Here is a 26,316-nt window from a genome sequence, read left to right on the forward strand (position 1 = left end):
TCTTATATGACTTAAAGGCAGGGTAAGTGATTTTATAAAAAAAAAAAAAATAATAAAATTATTATGCTGGTTGAAGGTCCCTTCACATCCCGATAGCAAACACTAAAACCCGTTTCAGACTCCAACATTTTTTATCACTGTGCAACTGTGCAAAACCTTGTCACGTTGTGAACAAGAAATATGTCAGACGACATGTTTCTACCCGAACATTCTTCACTTGCAGTTTTTAACAACGTGTGTGCTCTGTCATTGATAGTACTGTACTAGAAAGTTGGTTACATGAGAGTAAACAAACAATGGGTAGCTTTTCATCAGAAAAGCTTAAAAAGAAAGAAAACTGGATTGCATCAAGAGGACTGTAAAAGAGAAATGAGGTAAAATAGATTTTAATTGACCTTTTTCACTCTGTAATGGTATGTAATCATAAATGCCGGAGTATTATTGCCATAGCTCCACAAACATTTTCTCCATTGTAAAATTACAGCTAGCATGACACCATGGTCTCTCCTTCGTTTCGGCATGTTTGAAAGCATGTACTGTACAAAGATGCTTCTGTGCTGCTATTGGCCTGTGTCATAGCTGTGATGGAACTTTTCATGGATGATGGAAAAATAAATAAACATGCTACACTTTATGTGTTGATGTCAAGAAGGTTTGCAGGCATGTAATGTGTCCTATGACACATTACATGATATGAAACGGTTGAATCTTGCATCCCAATGGCCATTGTTGTTTATGAACACCCTGCATCAAGCAAACGGTGCCAAAATCAAGATTAAATCATATAGTCTGAACAGGGTTTAAGTTAAGTGGTCTAAATTTATTCATATTTATATCTGTGAAAGGCATAGGAGGACCATAAAATGTTTGACAAATCAAAATGTTCAGTCTGAACTTTACAATAGGCTGCCCTGCCTGCCTGCCAAATATGTATTTGCCTTACTCTGTGCACCCTGTTTGTGCAGACATTATAGGTCATCAGCGACTTCCAGAATGAATGGAAAGCACTATTATTATAATATTATGTACTTTGTATTGTAATGTTATCTCACCAGTGAATGAGAAATGAGGCAATCATTGCATTCAATCCTTCCTCCACCGACGGCATGTGTTTTGGAGGAGGTGTGGCTTTCTTTCAAAGCCTTTCCTAAATCACCTACCATAGGTAAAGATTTAAAGAAAACAATCCACGTATCGAAACCTGGCTCAACATCCAAAGCCAACGTTGAAATTAAAGTTTGTAAAGGACAGAAGTATAAAAGTACAATAAAGCCTTAAAGATTTGCAAATGCAGGGTAAGAGTTGTTGAAGTGTACATAAGACTGTAAACATAAATTTGCACGCACAACATAAGCTTTGTAAAGGTGCAAATCATGTTTCAAGCGTAGGAAAATATTTGCAGCATTTTACTGTTCCTCGCAAGTGTAATTCAAGTATTGTGAAACTGCAGCTTCATGCCTGCTCACGTAAAATAAATATGATCTGCATTCTTCTGACTTTCATTTTTCCAACGCTTACACTTTTGGCAAGTTGTTTACGCTAAAAATACGGTCAACAGTAGCTACTGCAATCCTGTGTTGCTAAGTGATTAGCAAACAAAAACAACATTTAAAAAAACTGAAAAGCTGATTGACTGGATGGAACCAATCTGTATAATACTCTAAAAGTTTTTTTTTTTTTTTGCATTTAATATCCCAAAGTAATGAATGAACCGATTTATTAGAATGAATATTACTGACTCACTAGAATCAAATGAACTTAGCAGCACTAGTACATACAAGAGAGACTTGTTTACTTCCTCTCGTTCAGCAGCGTGTGACACTGATTGTTATGCTACACCTATATTAAATAATTTTTTACTGGAAAAACATTGTTTTGAAGCAGCTGAGCTACTTATGTGAGTGGGACACCATCATAATGATCTCTGCATAAATGCATTACCCACAGATCATAAGTTACCATTACCATTACCATGGAGGAACAATATACTGCATAATATAAAGAGGACCTCAAAGAGGTCTGAACTATTTATATCAATGTGAGTTGCTCGCCTGGCGCATGCAATGCTTGAAGCATGTGACCTGATATCTCCATCTTTGCTTCAAGGGTGCTCAATTTGTCTAGACTCTAGAGCAAATCACCTGAGATGTTAATTCCATGTGACTGATTACTCTATATTACAATTGCTTGCAGCATACAGGGGAAAACACAAGTCTATTTCACGCTGTTATAAGAGCCCCCAAAAACCGGTCACTGGTGAAACATCTTCTGTAATATAATGATTTTCTGATTTATATTCTTGCAAATATATATTTCCAAAATGCCATATGCTGTGAAAGGAGAACCTGCTTTTTGCCACTTATGGGGCCATTCACACAAAATGCTTCGAACAGAAAGCTCCTAATGTTGTAGCCATGGCTCTATGACACAGCCAAAGACTTAGTTTATGGTTATAAAAATAAAACCTAAAAAGGCCAACTGCACATTACCGTTAGCCAGGCATTCTGTGTTTGCATCCCTAAGGTCCGGGAAAGTTTGTGTGTGTGGTAAGTCAGTGTGGCAGTTATGAGATTTTCAAGTAAAAAAAAAAAAAAAAAAACTCCTACTCTTTATACCACAGACACTGGTATCATTGAGATCACCAGCTTTAGATTTAGCATAAGTATTTTCCTACATTTTTGACGCCTGAAAATATTGCCTCCATAAGCAGCTCACAAAACTTTTAGAGCAGAGCTATTTATTGCTGGTGCTATGAACTTCATACAGAACTTGAAAAACTTGAAAATTGCTTTGAATTTTTGATAGCTTGTTTCTTCAAAGCTCAATAATAACATTGAAACACTCTGTTGAAAATGATGAAACGCATTTAGGACAAATGGCATTTAAATGATTATTTTCCTACAGTTTTTGCTTGGACATGTTAAACAATACATTTGGGTAATACAATTTTATTTGAATTTTGCAACTTATAAAGCATTAAAATATTTTTTAATTTACATATTAAACAAGTGTAGGAAATGGCTAATGTGAATTATATAATTGAATTTTCATTTCGTACTAAATTTTGCACATATATATGGAAATTTTTTAATAACGAAATACATCGAATATACATAGAACATTCATGAACCCTTAATACTTTGACTGGCACACACATTAATTGCAGGAATTAAGCAGTGTTGTCACAGGCAGTAGTGGTCTCTAAATTCCTCCTTTGCTTCATAGAAGTGGTGGGGAGAGGGGATCTGATTTATTGTTCAATAAAGCCAAGACCTGTTTTGCTCAATTAGCTCTATTTATCTCAGTAATGGTATTTTACTGAGTCTGCCCTTCCCATTCACAGAGGCAGCGAGGTATGCATATGGCATCAGAGTCTGACTACATTTCATTCAATTTCCCCTGAGAATCAACAAGGAGAAAATATTGGAATGATGTGGCTATATATGCTGTTTTTTGAAGGCAGTGTAATGAAATAATTTGCTAGTCTTGTCAAGATATTTATCAAATAAACACAGGTGTTTATTCGTATGCCGTGCACCAAAGCAGAAACGGATTCATCATTAGGCACTGGTCGGATTAATCAAGTTTACTTATAAAACCAGCCTCATCTTCCAAAACTTTAGGACTTTTAATCAGCTGCCTATCAAAGTAATAATTAAAAATAATTATATTCAGGTAGCATGGTAAATTGTTTATGTCGACACACACTCAGAAATAATCATAATCACACTGATTGGCCTTATAAGTGACTGTAATGAACCTGTTTATAAAGAAAGGAGATAGAACATCTGGTGTCCTGGTGCAAATAAATGCTATGAAGTCTGTAGAGATGATCGCACATTTAAGAAGATCTCCAGAGCTTCTCAATCTGATTGTCTCAATTTAAAAAAAACTGTCGCCACATCTAGAATTTAAGGTTCCTTGGAGGCATCATTTCTAAACACTTCAAATGGAAAAGCAACATTGTCTTCAGAACTAAAAAGGTTGTATTCCCTGAGACTTCTCAAGAAGTTCAACCTGCCTCAAGGCGGCTCAACAGTTCTCTTTAGTCTAACACTGCCACTGTTGAATCACTTCTGACCTCACCATAAGTGCCTGGCCATGTGTTCTGAAACAAATCTTTGGCTGCAATCTGGTCCCTTCTTCTAGAATATATACAAACCAAGATCTTAGAACATCAGCAACATCAGAATACTTGGATGTAAAGATGCAGTCATACTTAAAATGCGGTCACATTAGCCAAGGTCCATTGCTTGTTGTCAATAGTGTAACAATGCATGCAGCACATCTAACACCGAAGTAACCAAGGAGTTTTCTATTAGTCAACATGGAAAATCTGCATGACCAACTTCAACCATTGGGGAAATATTTATTCTTACGCAAAATTCCCAATGGTATCATTCCTATTGAAATGACTGAAAAAAAGAAAAGAAAATGTGGTAAATGGTAAATGTGCCTGCACAAATGGAGTTTCATGCTATGATGACGCTGTTTTTCAACTCATATTTCACTGGGGTTCAAGTTAAAGTGAATTTGCCACACTGACCAACAAAAACCACAGCTACTGTCATCTCTCGCACATTAAAGTGCGGTCACATTACCATGTCAACAGCATGCCAAAGAAGGAAAGAACACACACACACAGAAGTCACTATCAAACCAAGCAGATTTTGGTTGGTCAGTGTGGAAAATTTGCGAGAACAACACAAGTCTCAGTGTTGGGTGTAATGCATTACAAGTAACATGAGTTATGTAATCAGATTACTTTTAAAAGTAATGAATTGTTTTCAAATTTACAATAAATTAATATTATTTATAACTTGTTTTCCCATTTATCCATGACACGTCTCCTGTCCTGTGAGAGAAATTGGGAGTGAGGTGCAGAGGCACTTCCTTCAGGTTGAGGCATATTAATTTCACCTTTGCTGAGAAAGGCCTTTTCAGTTGCCAAAAAGAAAAAAAAAAAACTTTTAAAAGTAACTTTGCCCAACACCGTTGGGAAAGCTTCTGCCATGTTGTGCCTCAGTAATAGAGTGTAACAATGACCTCAAAGGACTTCAGTATTAGTCCCAATATTGTTGTAGTATAAATCGAGTTGCTAGGTCAGTTGTTTTGTACACTGTAACTGAATATCTTTTCTTATAGGATTATTTAACACAAATATTTCATGCCTATGTTGATTTAGTGTAAATTCAGTAAGTGTAACTTACTTGACCTTTAATCCTTTTGATTTATGAATTAATATGAAGTCACCTGAAAAAGTATCCATATAAATACTACTATGCCAGCTTAACAGGCTTCAATGATACTGTAAATAATACAGAACTTTTAGCCATATTCATCATTAATTTGAAGCTTACGCTTTCATTTTAGGTATCACATTTTAAAGCAAAAAAATATGCATTGCTAAGCTCCAGCAAGTAATGAAGACAGAGACTGCAGAAAATCCAATCAATACATTGTCTCTGTGAGCACTGCGCTGCAGTCCCATCTTCACTTGAGGTCTGTCTCTAGCTACATACGAAAAACAGAAATTAATTAAATACACAAATATTTCACATTTTCTCTGGGTCAGGCTGCTGTCTAGCCTCCTAATTATAAAAATGAGATGGCTGTTGATTGGATGCTGCAGAGGCTTCATCTAATGTCTCTCTATGAAATGCAAACCCTCATTACAGAAAATGTAGGCATCGCATGTGTTTCAGTTCCCAAAAGCGAAATAAATGCTTACAGGGGACAGAGCAATTATAATTCTGTTTACATATTTGAAAGATAGCAGTAATGGAATTCAGCTCACATAGAACATGTGAGAATTTGGGGAGTGTGAAATGTGAAGTTGTGAATTATAGAGATACTGTATAAAGAGATGCAGATAGCTTGTGTACTGTTAAGCCAATGCAGAAGTCTCAAGCTAAGGGTTAGATAAAGAAACTAAAATGTTGATACTTTTTCAGAGTTTTTATAAACAGTTCTTAGTAAAGATCCGACAAAATAGTTTTTTTTTTATGAGAAATGTCCAGATATTTCTGCAACAGCAAGGAAGTGATTGGTTGATGGTGCTGCAAGAATGAGCACGGTCTCTATCTATCTATCTGTCTATTTATCCATCCTACCTTACAATTGAAGTTGCAGATATTTTCATTTTATTGTGCTGCTCCACAGAGGCTGATCTTTGGGCTTTCTAATACAATATCAGCTTTTTATTTAGTGGATTTCATCTATTGTATCCTCAGGCTGCCCACTCAGTAAAAATGTTGCATTATTGATATCTCCGAGTTGCTGCGAGATGCTGTATCTGTATATGCTGAACACATCATAAGAGTGACTGACCCCTCTGTTCTTCTTCTCATTGTCTCATTTCCAACTGCTCCACCACTTTCACCGAGGTTATTTCCCTGACAGAGCACATCCGTGTTCTTACAGCCAAATACATAGATTTCCTCTGGGATGAAAGCTTATTGAGCACAATGTCTGATATGCTTGGTAAAATCATATTCCAGGAATATAGCAGAATCTACGGTGCGTAGCTCTCAGATAGATGTACTATTTTATAGATCTTTACTTACGATATATCTTTTCACAGACTCTGCCTGCAGTATCCAATACTTTTTTTGCTGGGTTAACTCTAGTGTTTTTTAAAGTCCCTGTCATTCTCAGTCTGCTTTTACCTTAATGTATCCAGCTGTACGTGGGCATGGAATATGAAAGCCGCGTAAAATGTTTTCAGCACGTTCATAAAAGCCCCACAATAGGAGGCATGCGTTTAGGCATTAATCAGCACAGAAGGTTTAAAAAGCAAAAAGCCTGTGATGCTGCATTCAGCAAGCCCAGAGTGAACAAGAAATGATACAATTTAATGTCAAATCTGCACACAAACCTCATTCAACATCTCATTAAACATGCAAACAGAATTTACAGGAACATTGTACAGAATCTGGGTTTGACTCTATGTGGAGCCATTCCAAAAACATACATAAGTGAACAAAATTGCATTTCCTGGAGGACTTATTTCATAGGATTTAATGCCAATGTGGAATTTTGGAATTCCAACCCTGTATCACGGAATCCATGAGAGTTTGAATCGTCATACATAATACCAGAACATCAAGGCCATTCTGAGGCAAAAGAGGTGTTTTATTTGAAACATATGAACATTGAGTATTTGCCTATTTGATGATATACTGTATTATGGCGATTGGGTTAAAGAGCAGCAAACTCACTGTAGGGTTTATGTGGTACTGAATATGGCTATGCAGCTTGTTAGTATAGTCCGAACTGTTAATAATAATCATTTCAATGGAAAAACTTTCAAAAAAGCATGTGAGTAATTATGAGTCGACCCTTACGTTGCCTTACGCTTTTTGGATTTCAACAGAAGTTAGGATTATTTGAGCAACAACTCCTTTGTACACATAATAACCCACATTTAATGAATGCACAGTATACAGTATCTGAAATATAAAATATCAATAATATTTGCTTCGGACGAAAAATAAAAATACAAAGTTCATACCCTGACATAAAACTTGCTTGGCTAGATGATGACACGAAGAAAGCAAAAACGGTGTACAGAGTTTGCATTTATAAAAAAAAGCAAACTTCCTGGCAGCTCCAAAGTCACCGATGATTTGCAAATATTTAATACGAAAACACCCCACAAAAGTATACACAACTGACACGATTGATCAGTTATAGCACACGAAACAAACTAAGCTTTGTAAAACGATGTGAGTATGACCGAGAGTTTGACAATAACACATTAATTGCTAAAATTGTCCTTTGTGTGCCGTTATCCCGTGATTTTTTCCTTCTGTTTCCTTTTGACTGACCTTTTGTGAGAGCTTGTCCAACAAATAAATTGTCCGTGGTCCATTATGCTATGCTCTGATTGTTTCCCTTGATTTCCATGGAGACCCTCTCCTTGCGTCCGGAGTATTCTCCGATAAAAGAGCCGTCCTCGTGGAAGTGAGCGTCCTCGTCGCCGTAGTCCACCATGCTGTCTCCGCTGTCCCCTCCTTTCAAGTCACCATTCAACGAATGCTGGCTGCTTTTCAATGGTTTCTCGTCATTATCGCTGTGTAAGACATGGGAAACAAAACTGAGTTTGGCTGCCTTGTCCTTGTTATGTTTGGTTGGTCTAATGCTAAACCAGCACCTTCCTCTAGTAGATATGGAGGAGCTAGATAATGTATAATTGATGAATTATCTCAATGATAAGCTCTTTTCATACAAGTAATAGTGACCTGTCAATCTCCAAAAAAAAAAAAAAAAAAAAAAAAAACACAATAAAATATAAAATTTGCCCATTTGACATAGATAGTCTACATGTGCATTCTATTCCAATTACTGTATATACACAATCATTTAAAAGTTTGGGGTCAGTAAAAAAAAGGAGAAATAATGCAAAGGTAAGAAATTAATACTTTTATTTAGCAAGGATGCATTCAATTCAATTGTTACAGAAAATTTCTACTTCAAAATAAATGCAGTTTTTTTTTTACTTTCTACTCTTCAAATGCTGAAAAAAACTACTATATATATATATATATATATATATATATATATATATATATATATATATATATATATATATATATATATATATATAGATAGATAGATAGATAGATAGATAGCTTTTTTTAACATTGATAATAAAAATAAATGTTTCTTGAGGACCAACTGAGCGAATCATTTGAACATAGACTACATTTAATAAAAATAAATAAATAAATAAATAAATAAAAAATATATAAAAATGGTTATTTTAAATTGTAATGTTTCACAATATTACTGTGTCTACTGTATTTAAATATCCTTGGTGTGCATCAGAGACTTCTTTCAAAAAAAATGAACAAAATCTTACTGACTCCAAACCTTTGAATGGTAAGTCTTCTGAAGTCGTATGCAAACTTTGTGTGAGGAAAACATTCGAAATTTTAGTTTCACTTATAATATAATGAGACAGTTCAGCCCTTGTTTGTGACCAAAATTCAATATCCAAATCCGTTTTGACAAAAAGGAATAATTTCCAATTCATAAAGACTTAGCCTGTTCCTTACACAAACCTGCTACTTGCATTCAGAAATGCAAAAAAAAAAAGAAAGAAAAGAAAAAAAACACATCCCAGATTCATAACAACATTATGGTCTGGAAATAATAGCAATATTTCCAGAATTGTATGAACAACTCCTTTAAAAAGAGCAATAGAGAAAGACTCCAGCATGACAACTCATTCCCGTTTCTAACACACAGTGATTGTGCCTATGAAACCACCAGCCCCAAACCCAACAGAATGGCTAATATGATTGAAATATTAACAATTCTGAAGGTGGAAGGGTGCATTTGAGCATGCATCATCTCCACTCAAACCCTGAAGCTCATGCATTAACACAACCGTTTGACATCTGCATAAAACAAGCTTGTGTTTTAAACCGTAAACACAAGACACCGAGCTGCATGGGCAAACCTAGAGTTCAGCCTCCATCATCATAATCTGCTCAAAATATTTCAGATTCATAATTCTCACTGCACACACTGTTCTTGAAGAGATTGTTATTGGATCGCTGAATGATTAATGAAACGAAACACATTCATTGCAGCCTCAAGATAAGCGTCTTTCAACTAAACCGGATTGTTTACCATCGTGCTACTGGGAAATCTTTTGTTCGCTCGATCTCAATACAACATCATTTTCATTTTTACACCAAAGCCATTGTTTCTAAAGTGCTACATGTGTACTAGCTACTCACAAAGCACCACGTGAAACAGGAACACATCAGTGGCACTGATGTGTGAACAACACTGGTTTTGTTGTTATTGTTTAGCACATACGTGTGGTGGTTACTTTAGCTTGCTGCACGTCCAGAGCTCAGGCTGCTTTGGTGCTGGCTTTCAAACCAAAGAAAAAACGCACAGATTACAAGGAAACAGTGTCAGAGGTTGCCGTCATTCTGCCACTATGTGTGCAGTAAATCTTGGTGGCGGTTTGAAATACCTGTATTCACAGAAGGTATCATCATTTATGCCCTGGGACTCCAAGTCGGGGTGCAGGTCCTCTTTCTCTTTCACTGAATCAACAAAATAGAGCATTGTAAATTTAAAGAGACTTACAGATATTCTTTATCTTGTTAACAACATACATTATATTTATTCATATTTTATACACACTATGTCTATGCTATTTGCTTATTTATTTACACACACACACACACACACACACACATTACCATTCAAAAGTTTGGGGTAGGTAAGACTTGACGAGTCTCTGTATTTATTTGATCACAAATACAGTGAAAATTAAACTGTAATAATGTTTTTCAGACTTTTTAAAATGTTCAGCAGCCATTTCTCGATTCTTCATGTCACACAAATCATTCTAATATGCTGATTGGAAATATTTCTTATTATTATAAATGCTGAAAACGTGTTGCTGCTTAATATGTTTATCATCTTTCTTTCTTACAAATTAATTATTAATTAATCAGATTTATAAATAAACAATGCACTAACCCCAAACTTTTAAAAAAGAGGTCTGTAAAGCTACATAATTTGCATTTAATCAATTCTGAAATTACCAAGATATAAATTCATAGTTAATTTAAATATGTACTGTATTTAAAGGTATTTGTTTAATCGAGCAAGAAATGCTGTAAATATAACCTTAAGTTACCTTTACATACATTAAGCCTGTACCTACATTTCATACCAGCTGTTCCATTAGCTGTTTTTCATTTATTATGATTATTATTATCAAAATTGTACTGAGTCAGCAAGCACATTGGCAGAGTTCATATTAACACATGTAAATGAACAGATCTGGCTCATGCTGTTTCTGTACAGTAATTAGAAAACTTTCACAGCTGAAAAGGTTACAGTGGTTTAGAAGATCAAGTTAAAAATACAACAAGGTGATTGGGTAGAATCATACCCTCTTTGCAGCCCCCAACGAAGATGTGCGAAATGTTCTAAATATAAACGCATTAACACGTTCCATGTGCTGCCGTGATAATCAAGCTGTGAATTGGAAATACAATGTTTTTCCATTTTACTTTCAGTGTGTGTTTTTTACTTCTAGTTAAACCTTGTGGCTTTTTTTTATACTTAAAAGAAAATCTCCAGACAGTTTAGACATTTGTTAGGGTTTTCTGACTTCCATTTAGCATATTAAATTTTTCCCAGCAGCTGATTTGTTTCATTGTGTGAGGGAATACCTGAGTACTTTCCGCCTTTATTTCGGTTCACAAAGCACGCTATGAGCACTATGAGGGTGAGCAGAGCTATGGCGCACATGAGCCCGATGAACCAGCCCTGGTTGGAGATGCCTCCACGAATACCGGCCAGATCTGTGAGAGACAAAACATTTCATGAGGACACTTCACCGAATGTTGACATCCGCCGAGAACATCTTACACTAAATGAGAGACACCAGGCAAACTCTAGAATGAAAATGTGCAGATATTAATATTAAACTGCCAGACTGCATGTCTAATTAATCAACGGCAGAGGCTGATAAGGCATAATTTTTTTTTTTTTTTTATCAAGCCCACAGAACACATGCTCTGGGATGGACATGAGGCACGCCATGCATGATCATTTTATCACAGGATGTTGCTTGCACACTTGATGGGATGGGAAAAGAAGAGACAAAGACGATTTGGCTTGGCATTTCTGTCATCTCGGAGACTACGTTCCCCTCACCTTTGGCACTGGTCCTGATAACGTCTTCAAAAATACTAGAATTATCAACCCGGCTTTTAGTCATAAGACGCACTGTGTATTCAGTCCCAGGTTCGAGCCCTTCAATGACGTGGAAAGTCTTAGAAGAATTTAGCACATCGGAAATCTTCCAGTTACCTTCACCTACAGGATGTACATAGTGGGTCAAGTGGTGTCAGTATACTAAGAAATCTACTATATATAAACACAACTATACTGTATATGATGGGAGAATGTTTTAATTAGCATGTTAATTAAGTAAGTAATGCAATTGAAAATTGAACAAATACAGGTATTTGTAAATAAAAAAAATGACAGCCTTAATAATTATATTGTAAATATAATCTAAACGATTACTATACAAATTAGGATGCATAGATGTAAAGATATATAGCTACTTGTAAATCTATGATAATTCTCTAAAGGTTACACAAATAACTAATGAACTGTTTTATTTTTGGTCAAATTTACTATGACTTATTAAGCTACACAGACCTCAAGGTTTAATTTACAAGAACAAGGATGGAGAACAGTAAGGAAAGCTTACGGTTGTTCATAAAGGCAATATATAACTCTGACTCCGTCTGTTCTGTGCCTGGAATCCAGCTGATATTTGCAAAGTCGTGACTAACTGAGGTGCTAATATTCAACACAGCTGAGAAAAGAGAGAAATGACACAGAGGGTTAGTACTGTAGATGAAACGAGGAAGGGTTGTTTGTTAGATGACTTGAAGGAGAACGTGTGCCTTCTTTTTTTCTTTATATTCACTGTAATACATGGCTTTTGCCAGATATCACTTCAACCAAATGGTCCTTACTGCCATAGCCACGATTTCTAATACGTTAAGAGTTGCAATGCACTGCAAAAGAGAAGGTACTGGAGTAAAGGTTCATTTGCACCAAGAATGATTACTATCAATATTGTTAAGAAATTTAGAAAGTTTAGAAATCATTCCAAATGTAAAAGAATAGCATAGTCCACACCACAGCTATAGCAATAACAGAACAGAGAAAAAATATTGTTAGAATCACTATCAAAATGAACATTAAACATATTGATAGCCGATCAGAATCCATCCTGCTTTAAAGTGCTCAAGCATTAAAAAAAGGTAGCACATGTTTATAATTAACCTAATGATATTGTGCAAATATAATTTTCTGTGTAAACTTCTTCACACAGCCTGTTTTTAAGTAGGTAGCCCCGCCCACAAGGAAACCTGATAGGTCCAAAGTACAGCTCTGCATAACAAATATTGCGCAGCTTCAAGTCGACTTGGAATTATAATAATGATATTAAAAACAAATAAATAAATTACACCTTGGAGTTGTTTATGTCTTCGGATGACATAATGTGCTTCGATGGAAACCCTCTTAATAACTAATTCAGTGTAGAATTAAGAAGCGTTCAAACCTATTCTAAGTAATTACCAGTTTGACAAAGGTTTTTTTTTACTACTTAGGAGCTCATAATTACTGTCATTTTGTCATGTGAACAATAAATGTGTTTGGATTGACTGATAGTTTGTTATGATGCAGAGCATTTTTACTTTTATTTTGGTCCGACTAATTACTTGTCACTGGAAACCCTAGTGTCGCGGCTGGTTAGGACACAGCATAAAGAAATTAACGTGATGGGATGGCACAAACAAATGGTGGCTCTTTAGATGATAGAATGGAGTGCAGTTTAATTTCCATCAGAAACATAGCTGCGAGTCTTCTGTAATTAAATGACTAATTAACGACCTGAAATAATGATGTGCCCGTTACACTGGGCGAAATAAAGGGAAATAATAGGAGATAATTTTAGACAGAGTCGCAGAGTAATAATTACACAGTCACCAAATTCTGAGAGCCACAGAAACACCTGAATACAGCGTACACTGTTTCTATTCAGGAAGCTAAAAGTATTCGACTTGGACAATTGCTACCTTCACGGCGTGCCACCGGAGCTATATCAATCACAGATAACTTGTGTTTTCATCACCTTCAGGTGTAGCAATTAGGCAGACTGTTGTCTGCTGTCAAAACTCATTACCATACATCTCAATCACACAACACCTCTCCCTTTGGGCAAAACATGCAGATGGAACACATTTATTCTCAGGCTCTTTTCAGGAATCCATCTGCACCGAAGGACCGCGGCTATCCTGCCCATCGCCCCATGCTTGAATGACATCCTCTAATCATGATGCGTTTCCATCCACCCTGTTATTGTAGAAATTGCTTTAATCATCGGTGCGGTGAGACACCTTTGCTTGACACAGAAATGGCACATAAATATTGAGCGAGCTAGCTGGAGGTTTGTCAGTCCGCATCTGCTGCCACAGCAGGAGCGAGGAAAGCTCGCGCCACATGTGTCCTGCGAGACTGGTCCCGAAAGCCACTTTTGTGGGGAAATTTAGCAATGGAATTTAAAGGGCTTCCTCTTATCCATTTAAAAGCCACTTCTGGGTTACATCGGCACTGCTCTTTAATTCCCCAACAAATCAGACCTTACCACTTTATCCATAAATACACTAATGTTTGGGGTCAGTAAGATTTGTATTTATTTACTTATTTTTAATAACTTTATGGTTTATTTAGCATTCCGACAGTTAAAACTTAAAATTTTGGATTTATCCCAAATATACTAATCTCTGTTTTCAGCTGTGACAATAATAGGAAATGTTTTTTTGAGCAGCAAATCAGCATATTAGAATGATTTATGAATGATCATGTGACACGAGTAATGATGCTGAAAAAAAAGCTTTTTACATTACATTTTTAATGTATTAAAACAGAAGACATCTATAATTATTTTTGAAAATATAATTTTTTGTTGTATTTTTGTTCAAATTAACACAGCTGAGGTGATCATACTGTAAAACAGTTATTTTAGCGTTATAAAAAAAAAAAAAAACCTTACCAATCCCAAACTTTTGAATGTGTTTGGTATTTCATTACTGCATATTTGCAGAGTTTACTGGCATTAAATCCCAATTTGTTTCTCATTTGTTCTTTCAGACTTGTTTTTGTGTGGTTTAGTACCTAAAGACGAAAGAGTAGCATTAGCCACAGGGGAAACCGTGTTTTTTCTTGGAGGAAATCGTGAGCCGGATTTTCCTGGAAAGAAAGACAGTATTTTAAATGGTTTGAACTATTCTAACGGAGTGATGTGGCTAAGAAAGAAGCAGTCGTGTGATGTGCTAAACAAGCGGGTGCTAAATGAAATATAAAACATTTCTATGCTAGCTGAACCATAGCATTATGCAAGAAATATTTCGAATGGATTGAACAGGATTAAATGGAATAAATCAATTAGTTTCAGCTACCGACAAAGAGCAGATGACAGTTTAATAGTGAGATTTATCTAATTTAGCAACCATCAAGACCTATACTGTCAGCTAGAACAGCTAGAAAAAAGCATTATGCTTCTACGGTATATGAAAATGAAATGATTATCCTATTATAAACACATGCATTTTCAAGATAGAGTCCTACAATAAAGCTACAATTTTATCTTCTAGTCTAGTGTGTTAGCTATTTCTAGTGCTAAAGAAAACAGAAGACTTCATACTGATGTTGAAAGAAGCCACATCTGTTGAAGCTGGCAAAACAAAAGCAATAAAGCAATGAAAAAGACATATTGCAAGGACGACAGAAAGACACTGAAATCACGACAACTTTAGTTCATAAGACAGCTTGTTTATAAGACAGCAGTGCCTGTTACCGAAGCATTAAAGCGAGGAAGCTGCAGCAAGAAGCTTGGAAAATTCCATTCTAAAGTATTTAAAAAATATGATGTCATATTTTTAAATGTCTCACCAGAAAAATGTAAGTATTAAAGAACGGTTTTGAAAGGCATTTTGTATGTATCAGATGGAATACTACGGTATGTGATTATGGTATGTGAAATTGTGATATATACATATATGTATATATATATATATATATATATATATATATATATATATATATATATATATATATATATATATATATATATATATATATATATAGCAGAGATGCTCACAAGTCTCTGAGCTAGAGTCCAAGTCAAGTCTCAAGTCTCTGAGCTAGAGTCCAAGTCAAGTCTCAAGTCTCTGAGCTAGAGTCCAAGTCAAGTCTCAAGTCTCTGAGCTAGAGTCCAAGTCAAGTCTCAAGTCTCTTTATTATATTAAGTCTCTGGTTATAATAAATGTTGCATCACGTACAGCGACCCATCCAAGCTGCTTAGAACACTGCATAGCTATATATAAGGAATTCAAAGCATGTAATATGTTATTATGACAACTCTATCTATTAGCATACAATATCAACTTTGATTTTGGTATATAATCAGTGTAAACAGGCTATTGCAACATGACAAAAACACCAAGAATGCTTTACTTTTAAGTTAATATCTGTATTTATGCATTTATGGATTCAGTAATGGCCTTCTGTCTGTCCTGGCTGTATAGCTGCTCACCTCTTGTCTGGCTGAAGAATGAACAAAGCTACGCAGACTTATGTTATTCATACAATACCTACTCACAAATTAACATCAAAAACAAAGCCGGCTGCAATGAATTTCTGTGCAAAACAGCTTTTACTACAAACACTTCCACATAAGAACATTGTTATCACACAAGAACATTTTGATAGAGAACCAAAAATATTTAAAGTAGATAAAATTAGAATAAATAAAATGGAAATGTCTACATACTATTTCTACTGTAAACTTTGCAAATAGGACATCAGCCCCTTCAAGTCAATGAACAATAACAAAGTGGGCTGCAATGAATATCTGTGCAAAACGTCATGGCTCCGCTCCTACCCAATGACAGAGGCACGCAGGTTTTTTTTCCACTGGAGTACTCACGTGAAGGATGCGTGCACAACTAATAACTAATATCATCACGCTATAAAGGGTTGGCCTGCGCTGGGTGCGCCCCTCCCCCTATAACTGTTCTGTCTCGCGGAGGAGCTCATTTGTGTGCATCTGTATGAAACACGCGCTCTGAAACACGCATAGGAAAAAAGAGCGACAGAAAGAACGGCTCCCCTCCAGCCGTGACTCGGCTCCCATCGTTCATGTTTATGAGCCGTTCAAAAGAATCGGTTCGTTCGCGAACGTCACAACTCTAACAGCGAGCTCATCTTACGTTTACTAAAAATTAACATTGTTCACGAGTCCCGGAGCTCGAGTCCGAGTCGAGTCTGAAGTCTTTCGAGGACGAGTCTCAAGTCGAGTCTGAAGTCACTGTTTGTGCGACTTAAGTCGCACTCGAGTCCGAGTCTCAAACTCGAGTCCCCATCTCTGATATATAGTAGGAAAAAAAACTGGCATATTCATTTACCATGGTATGTGCATGGAAAATAAGGTACTTGAAATAATACAATAGTTTAATGGATAAATATGCAATTGCAAATAGATAAAGTACATTTGGAATGTTTTGGAGGCATAATCTCAGAATCTGACAGTACTTGAAAGAAAATAAGAAAAAGAAAAGAAAAAAAAGATTTTGCATATATAATATTTTTTTCTTGCCATTATTTTGTTTGATGTTATATATTATACATTAATTTACATGTAATTTTTACAAGGCTCTTAGTCAAATACACCATGGTTTCACCATGTTTCGTGGCCAAAAAACATGGTATTGCTATGGCAACATGACCAGAAATACATAAAAAAAAAACATGCTACCTTTTAAAATAAGACATTATCTATCTTATGCTTCCAGCTGTACATAACATTTTTTTTTTACTAACATAATTTGAAATTATGTAATTTTCTAATTACATAATTTCATAATTTTCTAATTTTAGCTGATTTTCTTGATGTATACTGGTCATGTTTAGGCGGTTGTTTCCCATTGACACATAAAGATATCTCCCCTCACATCAGAGCAGTTATTTGTTTTCTTGACTGTTTTCTATTACTCTGCCGAATATTGGAATTACGCCTTGGGATTGTCATCTCGATGATATTTCTTCCATAAACACAACTTCCTTACGAACCCTCGGCGAAACGGAAATAAACAGCACTTTATCAACAATCTGCTAACTGCCAATGATAAGTATTGCAGCGTGAACCATTAATCATGATGAATGTGCTGTAAATTCACAGTTGTGGGGTTTTTTCTTTTTAATATATTTTTTTGAGGGTTGATTACCAACTTATTTCTACGTCTGTATTAATAACAATCCAGCATTTCCATCCCTAAAGGCAACATTTAATTTCTTCTTCCTATTTGCAGGCAAGATTTTACCCTCAAATCAATGAGCGCTTGGTCTTCCCAGACAGTGATGAATGCAGCCCAGTCGCACTCTGTTATGATATTGTTTAGCTATAAAGAAATGCTTAGATAGGCATATGAAAAGCTTGGTGAGATGGGAGGTCGAAATAACGCCGCCTGCATTCGCCGGGTCGATGCCCATAACAACAGCAACTTGGTCACCCATGTCAGAGCGCCAGATTCCCTGTCCTTTGGAATGCCACAGGCTGACTCCCCCGAGACACCCCACCCCTGAGCAGCTGCTGCCCGTACTCACTCGCTTCGGGGACAGTGGTGCGCTCCTCGCTGACAGCTGGTCCGCAGCCCACCCGTGTGCAACTCCGTAGGTAAAACTTGTATTTGCTCAGTGCTTCCAGATCCTGGAGGTGCAGCTTATTACTGTCAGCAGAGACGTTGAGGGTCATCAGAGAACCTAGTTCCTCTGTGTCATTTACTAAACAGGAAAAGGAAAAAGAGCATACCATCAATGCGATATATCGCATGTCTATCCACATATTCGAATCCATTGATGATCACACAGATAATAAAAAATAAAGCTATGCAGCAAAGCGGCACGTGTTCATCATGTGTCATGGCAGGTCGCTCAGCTGGACTGGTTGCAGGAAGGCCATGTCATTGAAATGTCAGATGTGTTTAGTCAGCCAGAGGTCAAATTTCTTTCTTTTTTTTTTTTTCTGACACAGACACAGACTGACAGTCTGCAATAGGATTGTCACAATACCCAAAGTGTTGATAGTGTATGACAATAAGGTTGTCACGATACTACTGTTTGTCTCATGGTATGATGCACAATGTTGTTGCATGGACTACATGCTTAGTCTATTTTAAACAATTATTTTATTATATTAATTGTTTTTAATACAATAAAAAAGGGAAAAGAGATCGAACACACTCCATTCATTAAGTTAAATATTAATAAATAGTAAAACAAAAAAAGTATTTCCAAGCAATTATTTTTAAACAGTCAGCACTCAGCAATAGGGAACAAATAAATAAATAAAGGCTAAACACCACAGGTGAATACTAACTAATAGATATGGTCACACTCCCATAGTTAATTTAATCACAGTACTTTAAAACTTTAAATTTAGTATTGCACAAATGCATAAAGTAGGTTCGAAATACATTTTCACCATATTTTTTAGGGGGAAAAATTCAGGCAAATGATTTGTGAACAAACTCTTCTGTAAAAACCTTCAGAATACAGACAATAATAAAAACTGCAAGTTTTGTAACTGCAGTAGCCTATGTAAGTGCTACTGAAATGGAGATTTATTGTTCAGTGCATGAGAAAAACAATAATTTTGAGAAGACAGCGTGTAATAATGTAAACACTTAAATGTGTATTTTGGGTGGTGTCTTTACTCTATACTGAAGACGTTTCAGAAAATCAGAAAATCTCTAAACTGGCTATAGCATGTAGATGCCATTTTTAAATATTTTGAGATTAGATTTCCTCTCTCTCTCTAATCTATTTATTTTTTTGGGATTCACTCGTGGCAAACCACTTCTGTTGGCATTAATAACCCTGGCAAGAACTGCAGTTGACCTTTCACGCATCACAGCAAGGGACGAGCTTTATTTACAGATGATACACACTCACACAAGCATGTGTGCATTTGAAAGTAGCTGTCAGTCATCAGGCAGCATTTGTGTACCGAATTGGGCACTTCCAATTAAAACATCATTTCTTATCCATGTGCTAATGATGTGTTTTTGAGCTATTATGCTTATGTTGTGTAAACACTTTTTGGGTCTGCACTGCAACATGTTCTGGAGCCCCTTCAAATAATTCCCAATCTGTCTGTCCGACAAAAATAAATAAATAAAAATAAAACACTATTTCTGAATCCTCCATAAGTAATTCAAAATGTGTGAATTGTTAACTCTGTGCGATTTCACCATAGCTGGCTGCGGGCCATCTGTGCAGTGGCTCTTTAATCCCAGTTGCTATTTTCCATTCAATAGGTACAGCTGTGCGCTCTCTCGCCAGCATTTTACACACCACTTTCTTCAAGGGGACTTCAATGAGCCCACTTCAAAGGGAGCACAATGGTTCTAGCAAGCTCTCCTGATGAAAATGTCACTTCTTTTAATACACAACCTGACACTTGGCCTCAATGATCAGCCACAGCATCAAACACAATTAGCTGACGAGGCCTTCCAGACTGTACGCATCATAATCAGCTCCGTCATCACTCCTGCTGGGATCTGGTTGCATGTTGAGCGGTGCACGTGCCCAGCCTGATGTTGTGTTACAATGCATGTAAAACAGCATAGGGTCAATGCGAGAAAGCGGGCCGGCTTGATCACAATGGAATACCAGGTCACGAGTGTTTTTGACATGAGTGCTTTGCAACACCTATGTGCCAGGATCAGGTATCCCAGCGTTTCCCAGATTTGAGATTGTGAAGGTTTGTGAGGGAACTGCAAGGATTTCAGAAAGGGAATAATTCATCAAACCACACATTTACATTTAAAATCAAATAAAAATAAAATACTTACTAAAAATACTTTATATTTACTTGCATGTCATGTGACCACTAAGTGACATAAAATGTATATCTTGAAAAAATGTCACAGATGTGCTTCACAATGTTTCACTTTTCCCTACAGTTCATCACTTGCCTATTAATATGATGCACATAACCCACTGTTTATGTAATCAGCAGTGTTTCTCACTGTAAATCCTAATTAAAACCAAAGCATACTCTAATGACATGCAGTAAATAGCTGTTTAATTCACTAGTGTGCCTTCAGTTCAACATAACAGGACCTGTATAATAAAAATAAGTAAATTGAGTGAGGCAACTTTAACAAGTCAAAGTAATTGTTTTCCATAAATCATTTAGCAAATATACAACTGTGTCTTATTGAGGTCCTGTGCCTTATTTTCATAATACTGTAATCTCTGTTGAATTTAAGATGCAGCAGCCAAGCTTAAGGTAGGTGGCACAACAATATCTCCTAGTGGTGAGACGTAGGCATCACTCGATGTAATGAAACACGGACAATCAAAGAACACTTTGTTGTTGTTTTTTTATGTCCAAATCCACATCTGAATAACAGGGAACATGTTGACACAAGGCAATATCTTTTTTATAATCTATAGTCTGGCCCTTTAAGCGACACGAACAGAGTCCTAAAAACCTTCAATGCAAATCCAGTGGTTTGTGGTTTCACCGTAGAATCCCTGTAATGACCAGCAATGCCACTGTGTCACGTCAGAAATAAGTATCAGTAATAAAAGCTGTTTACTCAAAGCCCAGCACATAACCCTCACAGCGAGACGCAGACGTTTATAGCGAGGGTTATGAACAAATGGGAAATGCAGTGTTCACATACTTAGCTGATATTGGAGGATGTAGCCAGTTATGACTCCATTTGCGTCAACCGGAGGAGACCAGGTTAAAGTGACCTTGTGTTTCTGGATGTTTGTAACACTGAAAGCAGCCGCTTGACCAGGAACTGAAGGTAGGGAAAGAAACAAATAGTTGACAGTTATATTAATAATCTAAAAAGAAACATTTCACACAAAAAAATGATCATTATTATTCATTTGTGCATTCCAAAACTTTGTGACTTTCTTTCTTCTGTGAAAGACATCTTCCCCTACAGTATTTCAAAGATCTCGCATCTCATTTGCATTTCCAAATATTCAAACTTGCTGTCACTAGAATGGTCCAGAACCAACTGCTGCATCCCAATTCACCAACTTATATCTTTAGAAATTTTCACAAAGTTGCAGATGCAGATAACCTGAATAAATATTTTTTTCATTATTCAAACCCCTTTATTTAAATCGTTCTACTTAACTGTAGGTCTTACACGTATGCCATGTTTGTGGTTTTTGAACACTTTTTAATCTTACTTGTAGTCATAATTAGATTCGTGTCGAATAGGCAATGTGTTTGGGTGAATACTAGCCATTAGTATGTGCACAGATTTGCAATATACTATGATTTAGAACGCAATAATTGTAATTATAGCATTCAAATTGGTACATAGCACGTCTTTTTAGGTAAACTAAAGGCTGGAACACACTACACAAATTTTTAAATCTGAACATATTTTAACGTAACACTGGGCATCCTGCACTTCACGAGTTCACCCTTACATCTAATCTGAAGGCGAATAGTAGGCATATTTTGGCGTGCTGTCCTGGGGGAGGCGTCCGGGCCCGGAGCACAGCCCGAACCCAAATAACTCCCCCTATCCCAAACTTGGGATAAATAGATTATAAGTGAGGAGTTGGGGTGGAGGAGGGATGCCGAAAAAACTGTCGTGGGACAGGAGGTAGGAAGACTTGATATATATACGCTTGTGTGCTATTTAAGATGATTAGCTAAACGAGATGCACCTGTGCCAAATTGAATGATTATCTGATCGTGCTTCTCCCGAACTTTGTTAATAAAACCACATTTGTCGAATTTGGAATTGGTTACATAGAACAACTTGGCATCATACGGTATAATGACTGTGGATTACATACTACAAGAATTTTCAAAAACAATAAAACCACAGAAAAATGAAAAGATGAAAAGAATGTGTGTTCTAAAATTACCTTAAAAAAAAAAGAAAAAAAAAAGATGTTTGATATCCTCTGAACGGACAGATAGTCTGAAGCTTAAAAAAAAAATCTGAGTCTGTGCCCGGAGTACATGATGCGATTTTCTATGAAATCTGTCATATCCAACTGCCCAAAACCTGCAGACTGGCTCTGACTTTTATCAACTAGCATCTACTCATTCTGACTGCAAATCAGGGGGAAATAGTGCATAAGCCTTAACCTCACAGAACCAAATTTATTATGTTTAGCTCAAGTGTTCACACACGTCCTCTCCTCACTCACCTCCCTCAGGTGTTTTGAAGCTGACCGGATGACTGCCAGGCCCGTTTCCCCTGCTGTTAAAGGCCATGACAATGAGGCTGTATTCAGAGAACAGCCTAAGCCCTGTGACCACCGCATGGTCCCTCTCGCCTGAGAATGTCAATGTGTGTTTGTCACCATGTGTTTTCTTTGAGTCCAGCAGACTACGAAGCCTCCAATAGCTTATCTAGAAGTACAAGAGATTAGATGAGTCCGCAGGTAATGAAATACAGCTGATGTGTAAAACAACACCACCGTGAAACACACGTGAATAGCTTTGACAGCTTGCTGGGAAACAAGAGGAGTTCAAGGTCAAAAAAACGGGTCACTGGCCTTTAAACCATGGCTAAAAAGCAAAACACATGTTGGTGTGGAATTACCCTGTAGCCGCCCAGATGTCCATTGAGTTTTTCTTTTTGAACATGTTTCCATTTGACCTTCATCATGGTGCTGTTCATCACATCTACGAATACATCCTCTGGAGCAGCTGAGGGGACTACGGACGAATCACATGCAAATGAAATATTACAAATGGATCTATATAGCTGCTTTCAAATAACACTGTTCCTACATCAAGATAATGCCAGTGAATTAGATTCAGCTATATCCATAAAATAAGGACCAAGAAATGTGGTGTAATTTTGTGGGTAATCATGGGAAAAACTGAGGCGGGGGTAATAGTTGTTTATGTGGAGTTATGGACTATCATATTGTTTTTATGCTTTGTAGCTACATTTCGTTATCAGACACTTGGCAAATTGGCTACACAACAGTGATTTACCATACACAAATCTAAGTAATCTAATATAAACAATATATCACACTCACAATCACACAGACACCATATATGACACTTGCTAATGGGAAGAGATTTGATTATAATGGAATTAAACCTAAAACTAAGCAACACTGACAATCTACCTTGCCAAGTTAAGCAACATATAAATTAAACATAATTATATTAAGCTTTTCTTTTGAAAAAGTTTTTTTTATATATATATTTTCCATAAATAACTCTAGAGCAATATAGAAGTTGTGCAAATGTGCATTTTATGATTCAGAAATTTTGCCTTTTTATATCTAATCAATAGTCTGAATTTCTGTATACAGAATATTATTATTAGTTTAATTAAATTTTTTATACCTTTAAAGGTATTAAAATATTTGTGGTGAAACTTTATTTTAAGGACCAATTCTCATTATAAACTAGTTGCTTATTAGCATGCATATTACCAGCATGCTGACTCTTATTAGTACTTATAAAGCACATACTGTACTTATGACTTATTCTGCATGACCATATTTTAGATCCCTTAAAACTCTTAATTAATAGTGAATGTGTGTTCCCTATTCCCTAAAGTGCAACCAGAATTGTTAACAGAACAATTAAGGAATCCGAAAATATCAAACTCTGCCATACAGGGATTGAGACAGGTGATTCATTTTTTTGAATGTGGTCATTTACTGTACATTAACTGCCCAAATGAACTGATTCGCAAGAATGAATCATTCTCATCATGCTCAGATTTAAAGCTGCACGCGCAAAACAGCAATTTATCATTAATTTGCTAGTTTTAGCTAGCTACTCCCCAACACTGGCAAACATGTGCTAAGATAAGAAAGAAAGAAATAAAAAAAGGGAGAGAAAGGGGGACTAAACTAATCGTACTGCACAGAAACGTAGTGACCTGAGATAACATCAGGAGGGCAACTCCAAAAGAAAACTGAAGGCAGAGAATAATTATAGCCACAAATGTAAATAGCTCATAGCCATGATAACATTTCATTTGTTAGTCTACAAAGGCTCTGAGTGAAGAAATCGTTCCCCCTTGTGCAATTTAATATCCTCAATAAGGCAAAACAAATCGGCATATCAGCGCAACTGTTTGGATATTGTGTAAAAGCAAGATGGCATTTCATCAGTGTTCTCTGCCCTCTAGGTTTGTTGATATTCTCGTCACACATGTACTGCACTAGAAGGGTTGTGGGTGTTTCCGTTTACAGGCAATGCTTGTTTGCAATGTAATAAGACCCTTACAGACAAAGAAAAGGTTAAAAAAAAAAAAAAGTAAGATGCATCTTTCAAAATCTCCACCTGCTTTGTATGCTCTCAAAGGCAAACATGCACAGTGCGTTGACAGTGAGTGAAATGTCAGTGGTATTGGCTTATTTGAATGCATGCTCATCTCCACAGCTCAGACACAATAGAGGTTCTTCCTACTTACAATCCTCTCCTGAGTACGCCGTTATTATTTTGGGTTCCGGACCCCAGCCCACGTGGTTTCTGGCCTGAATTTTGATCTCGTAAAGGACGAACGTTGGGGTGTTTGTAACCAGAAATGAGTGCCTCTTCACCATGTGCTCCGTCCAGTCCTCTCCGTTGCCTTGTCTTCTGTAGCTTACTTTGTACTCCAAACCAGGCCCGTTGTGTTCAATAGGTGACAGTGGCTGTGACAGGAGAGCGAAAGAGCTCAGTGAATTGACAGGAAACAGGAAATCAAAGGAAATAGCATTTAGTTCTTAAACACTTGTTGTTTTTACTGTCTCAGCCTCAGAGGGGATGCTCACAGAATATTAGTTGCTGACTGTATGATGAATATTGCACACAAACAATGGCAGAAATCAAAACTTACATTTAGTCTATCTGGCTTTACACAGTTTAACAAATTAAGTTTATGTAATAAGCACTTCTGAGCAAGATTAGAGAGTTTTGTTCAAGATAATCAGTAGCAAATTAGCTACAGTACTGTAGATACCAGCAAATGGAACTGTGTATTCATGCTTTGTTTTCTTAGATGTGTCTGAAGCAATTATGAGAAATAATAAATGACCCTTCTACAGTCTGAGGTTAGTAAGATTTTTTTTTCATCTCATAAGTCTTTGTTTGATCAAAATAGAGTAGAAACTGCAATGAAATATTATTAAAATGTAAAATAACTCTTCTATTTTAAATGCATTTTAAAATTAAATTTAAATTTAAATTCAAAGTTGAATTTTCAGCAGCTATTACTACAGTCTTTAGCATTAGATAAACTTTGATCATATTAAATATGCAGATTTTGCTCAAGAAGCATTTTCTACATTAATATTTGCTTAATGTTTCCCAAAAGTTAGATTTTTCACTATTTTCTGTATATTTTTTATTTAAAAAATTAATTATATAATTAATAGATTTTTATAATGATAATTGTTTTCTATGTAGGTCTGTTATTGTGGATTGTTCTGCAGAATGTCCAGTCCTGATATACCTGGTTAACTGTGATTTTTCATGATGTCACATATTATAACAACTGACTTTTATTAGCAACGCTCTAACAGCTAACTACGCTTTTACAATCCTCTTGCAGCAAAAGACAGAAACAATAAATGCAATTATTCACTAATATCCACCATTAACAATGAGATTCCTCATAATTCTAGAAACTAGTTGTATTAGCAGGGCCAAGTCATAGCTCACCTTTAAGTGAAAAT

General features: G+C 36.2%; 1 protein-coding gene across 11 annotated transcripts in view; it reads right to left on the minus strand.

Moving 5' to 3' along the window:
* Positions 1-6,833: 6,833 nt before the first annotated feature.
* The window catches only part of chl1b (cell adhesion molecule L1-like b), an 82,639-nt gene continuing 63,156 nt past the window's right edge, over positions 6,834-26,316 (minus strand). For 5 of the 11 annotated variants that reach the window (XM_052559519.1, XM_052559520.1, XM_052559522.1 and 2 more), the window contains 12 exons: positions 25,071-25,293; positions 23,226-23,341; positions 22,828-23,032; positions 21,321-21,443; positions 18,232-18,408; positions 15,272-15,301; positions 14,743-14,817; positions 12,263-12,370; positions 11,698-11,859; positions 11,211-11,342; positions 9,995-10,067; positions 6,834-8,074 (listed from right to left, as the gene is read on the minus strand). In XM_052559519.1, the coding sequence (XP_052415479.1) occupies positions 7,873-8,074; positions 9,995-10,067; positions 11,211-11,342; positions 11,698-11,859; positions 12,263-12,370; positions 14,743-14,817; positions 15,272-15,301; positions 18,232-18,408; positions 21,321-21,443; positions 22,828-23,032; positions 23,226-23,341; positions 25,071-25,293 (1,626 nt within the window). In that variant the 3' untranslated portion in view covers positions 6,834-7,872. Of the gene's footprint in view, positions 8,075-9,831; positions 9,889-9,994; positions 10,068-11,210; positions 11,343-11,697; positions 11,860-12,262; positions 12,371-14,742; positions 14,818-15,271; positions 15,302-18,231; positions 18,409-21,320; positions 21,444-22,827; positions 23,033-23,225; positions 23,342-25,070; positions 25,294-26,316 lie in introns of all 11 variants that reach the window. The other 6 variants (XM_052559528.1, XM_052559527.1, XM_052559526.1 and 3 more) reach the window with 4 other exon arrangements.

This window comes from Carassius gibelio, chromosome B6 (genome assembly GCF_023724105.1).
Source record: "Carassius gibelio isolate Cgi1373 ecotype wild population from Czech Republic chromosome B6, carGib1.2-hapl.c, whole genome shotgun sequence".
Lineage (NCBI taxonomy): Eukaryota > Metazoa > Chordata > Actinopteri > Cypriniformes > Cyprinidae > Carassius > Carassius gibelio.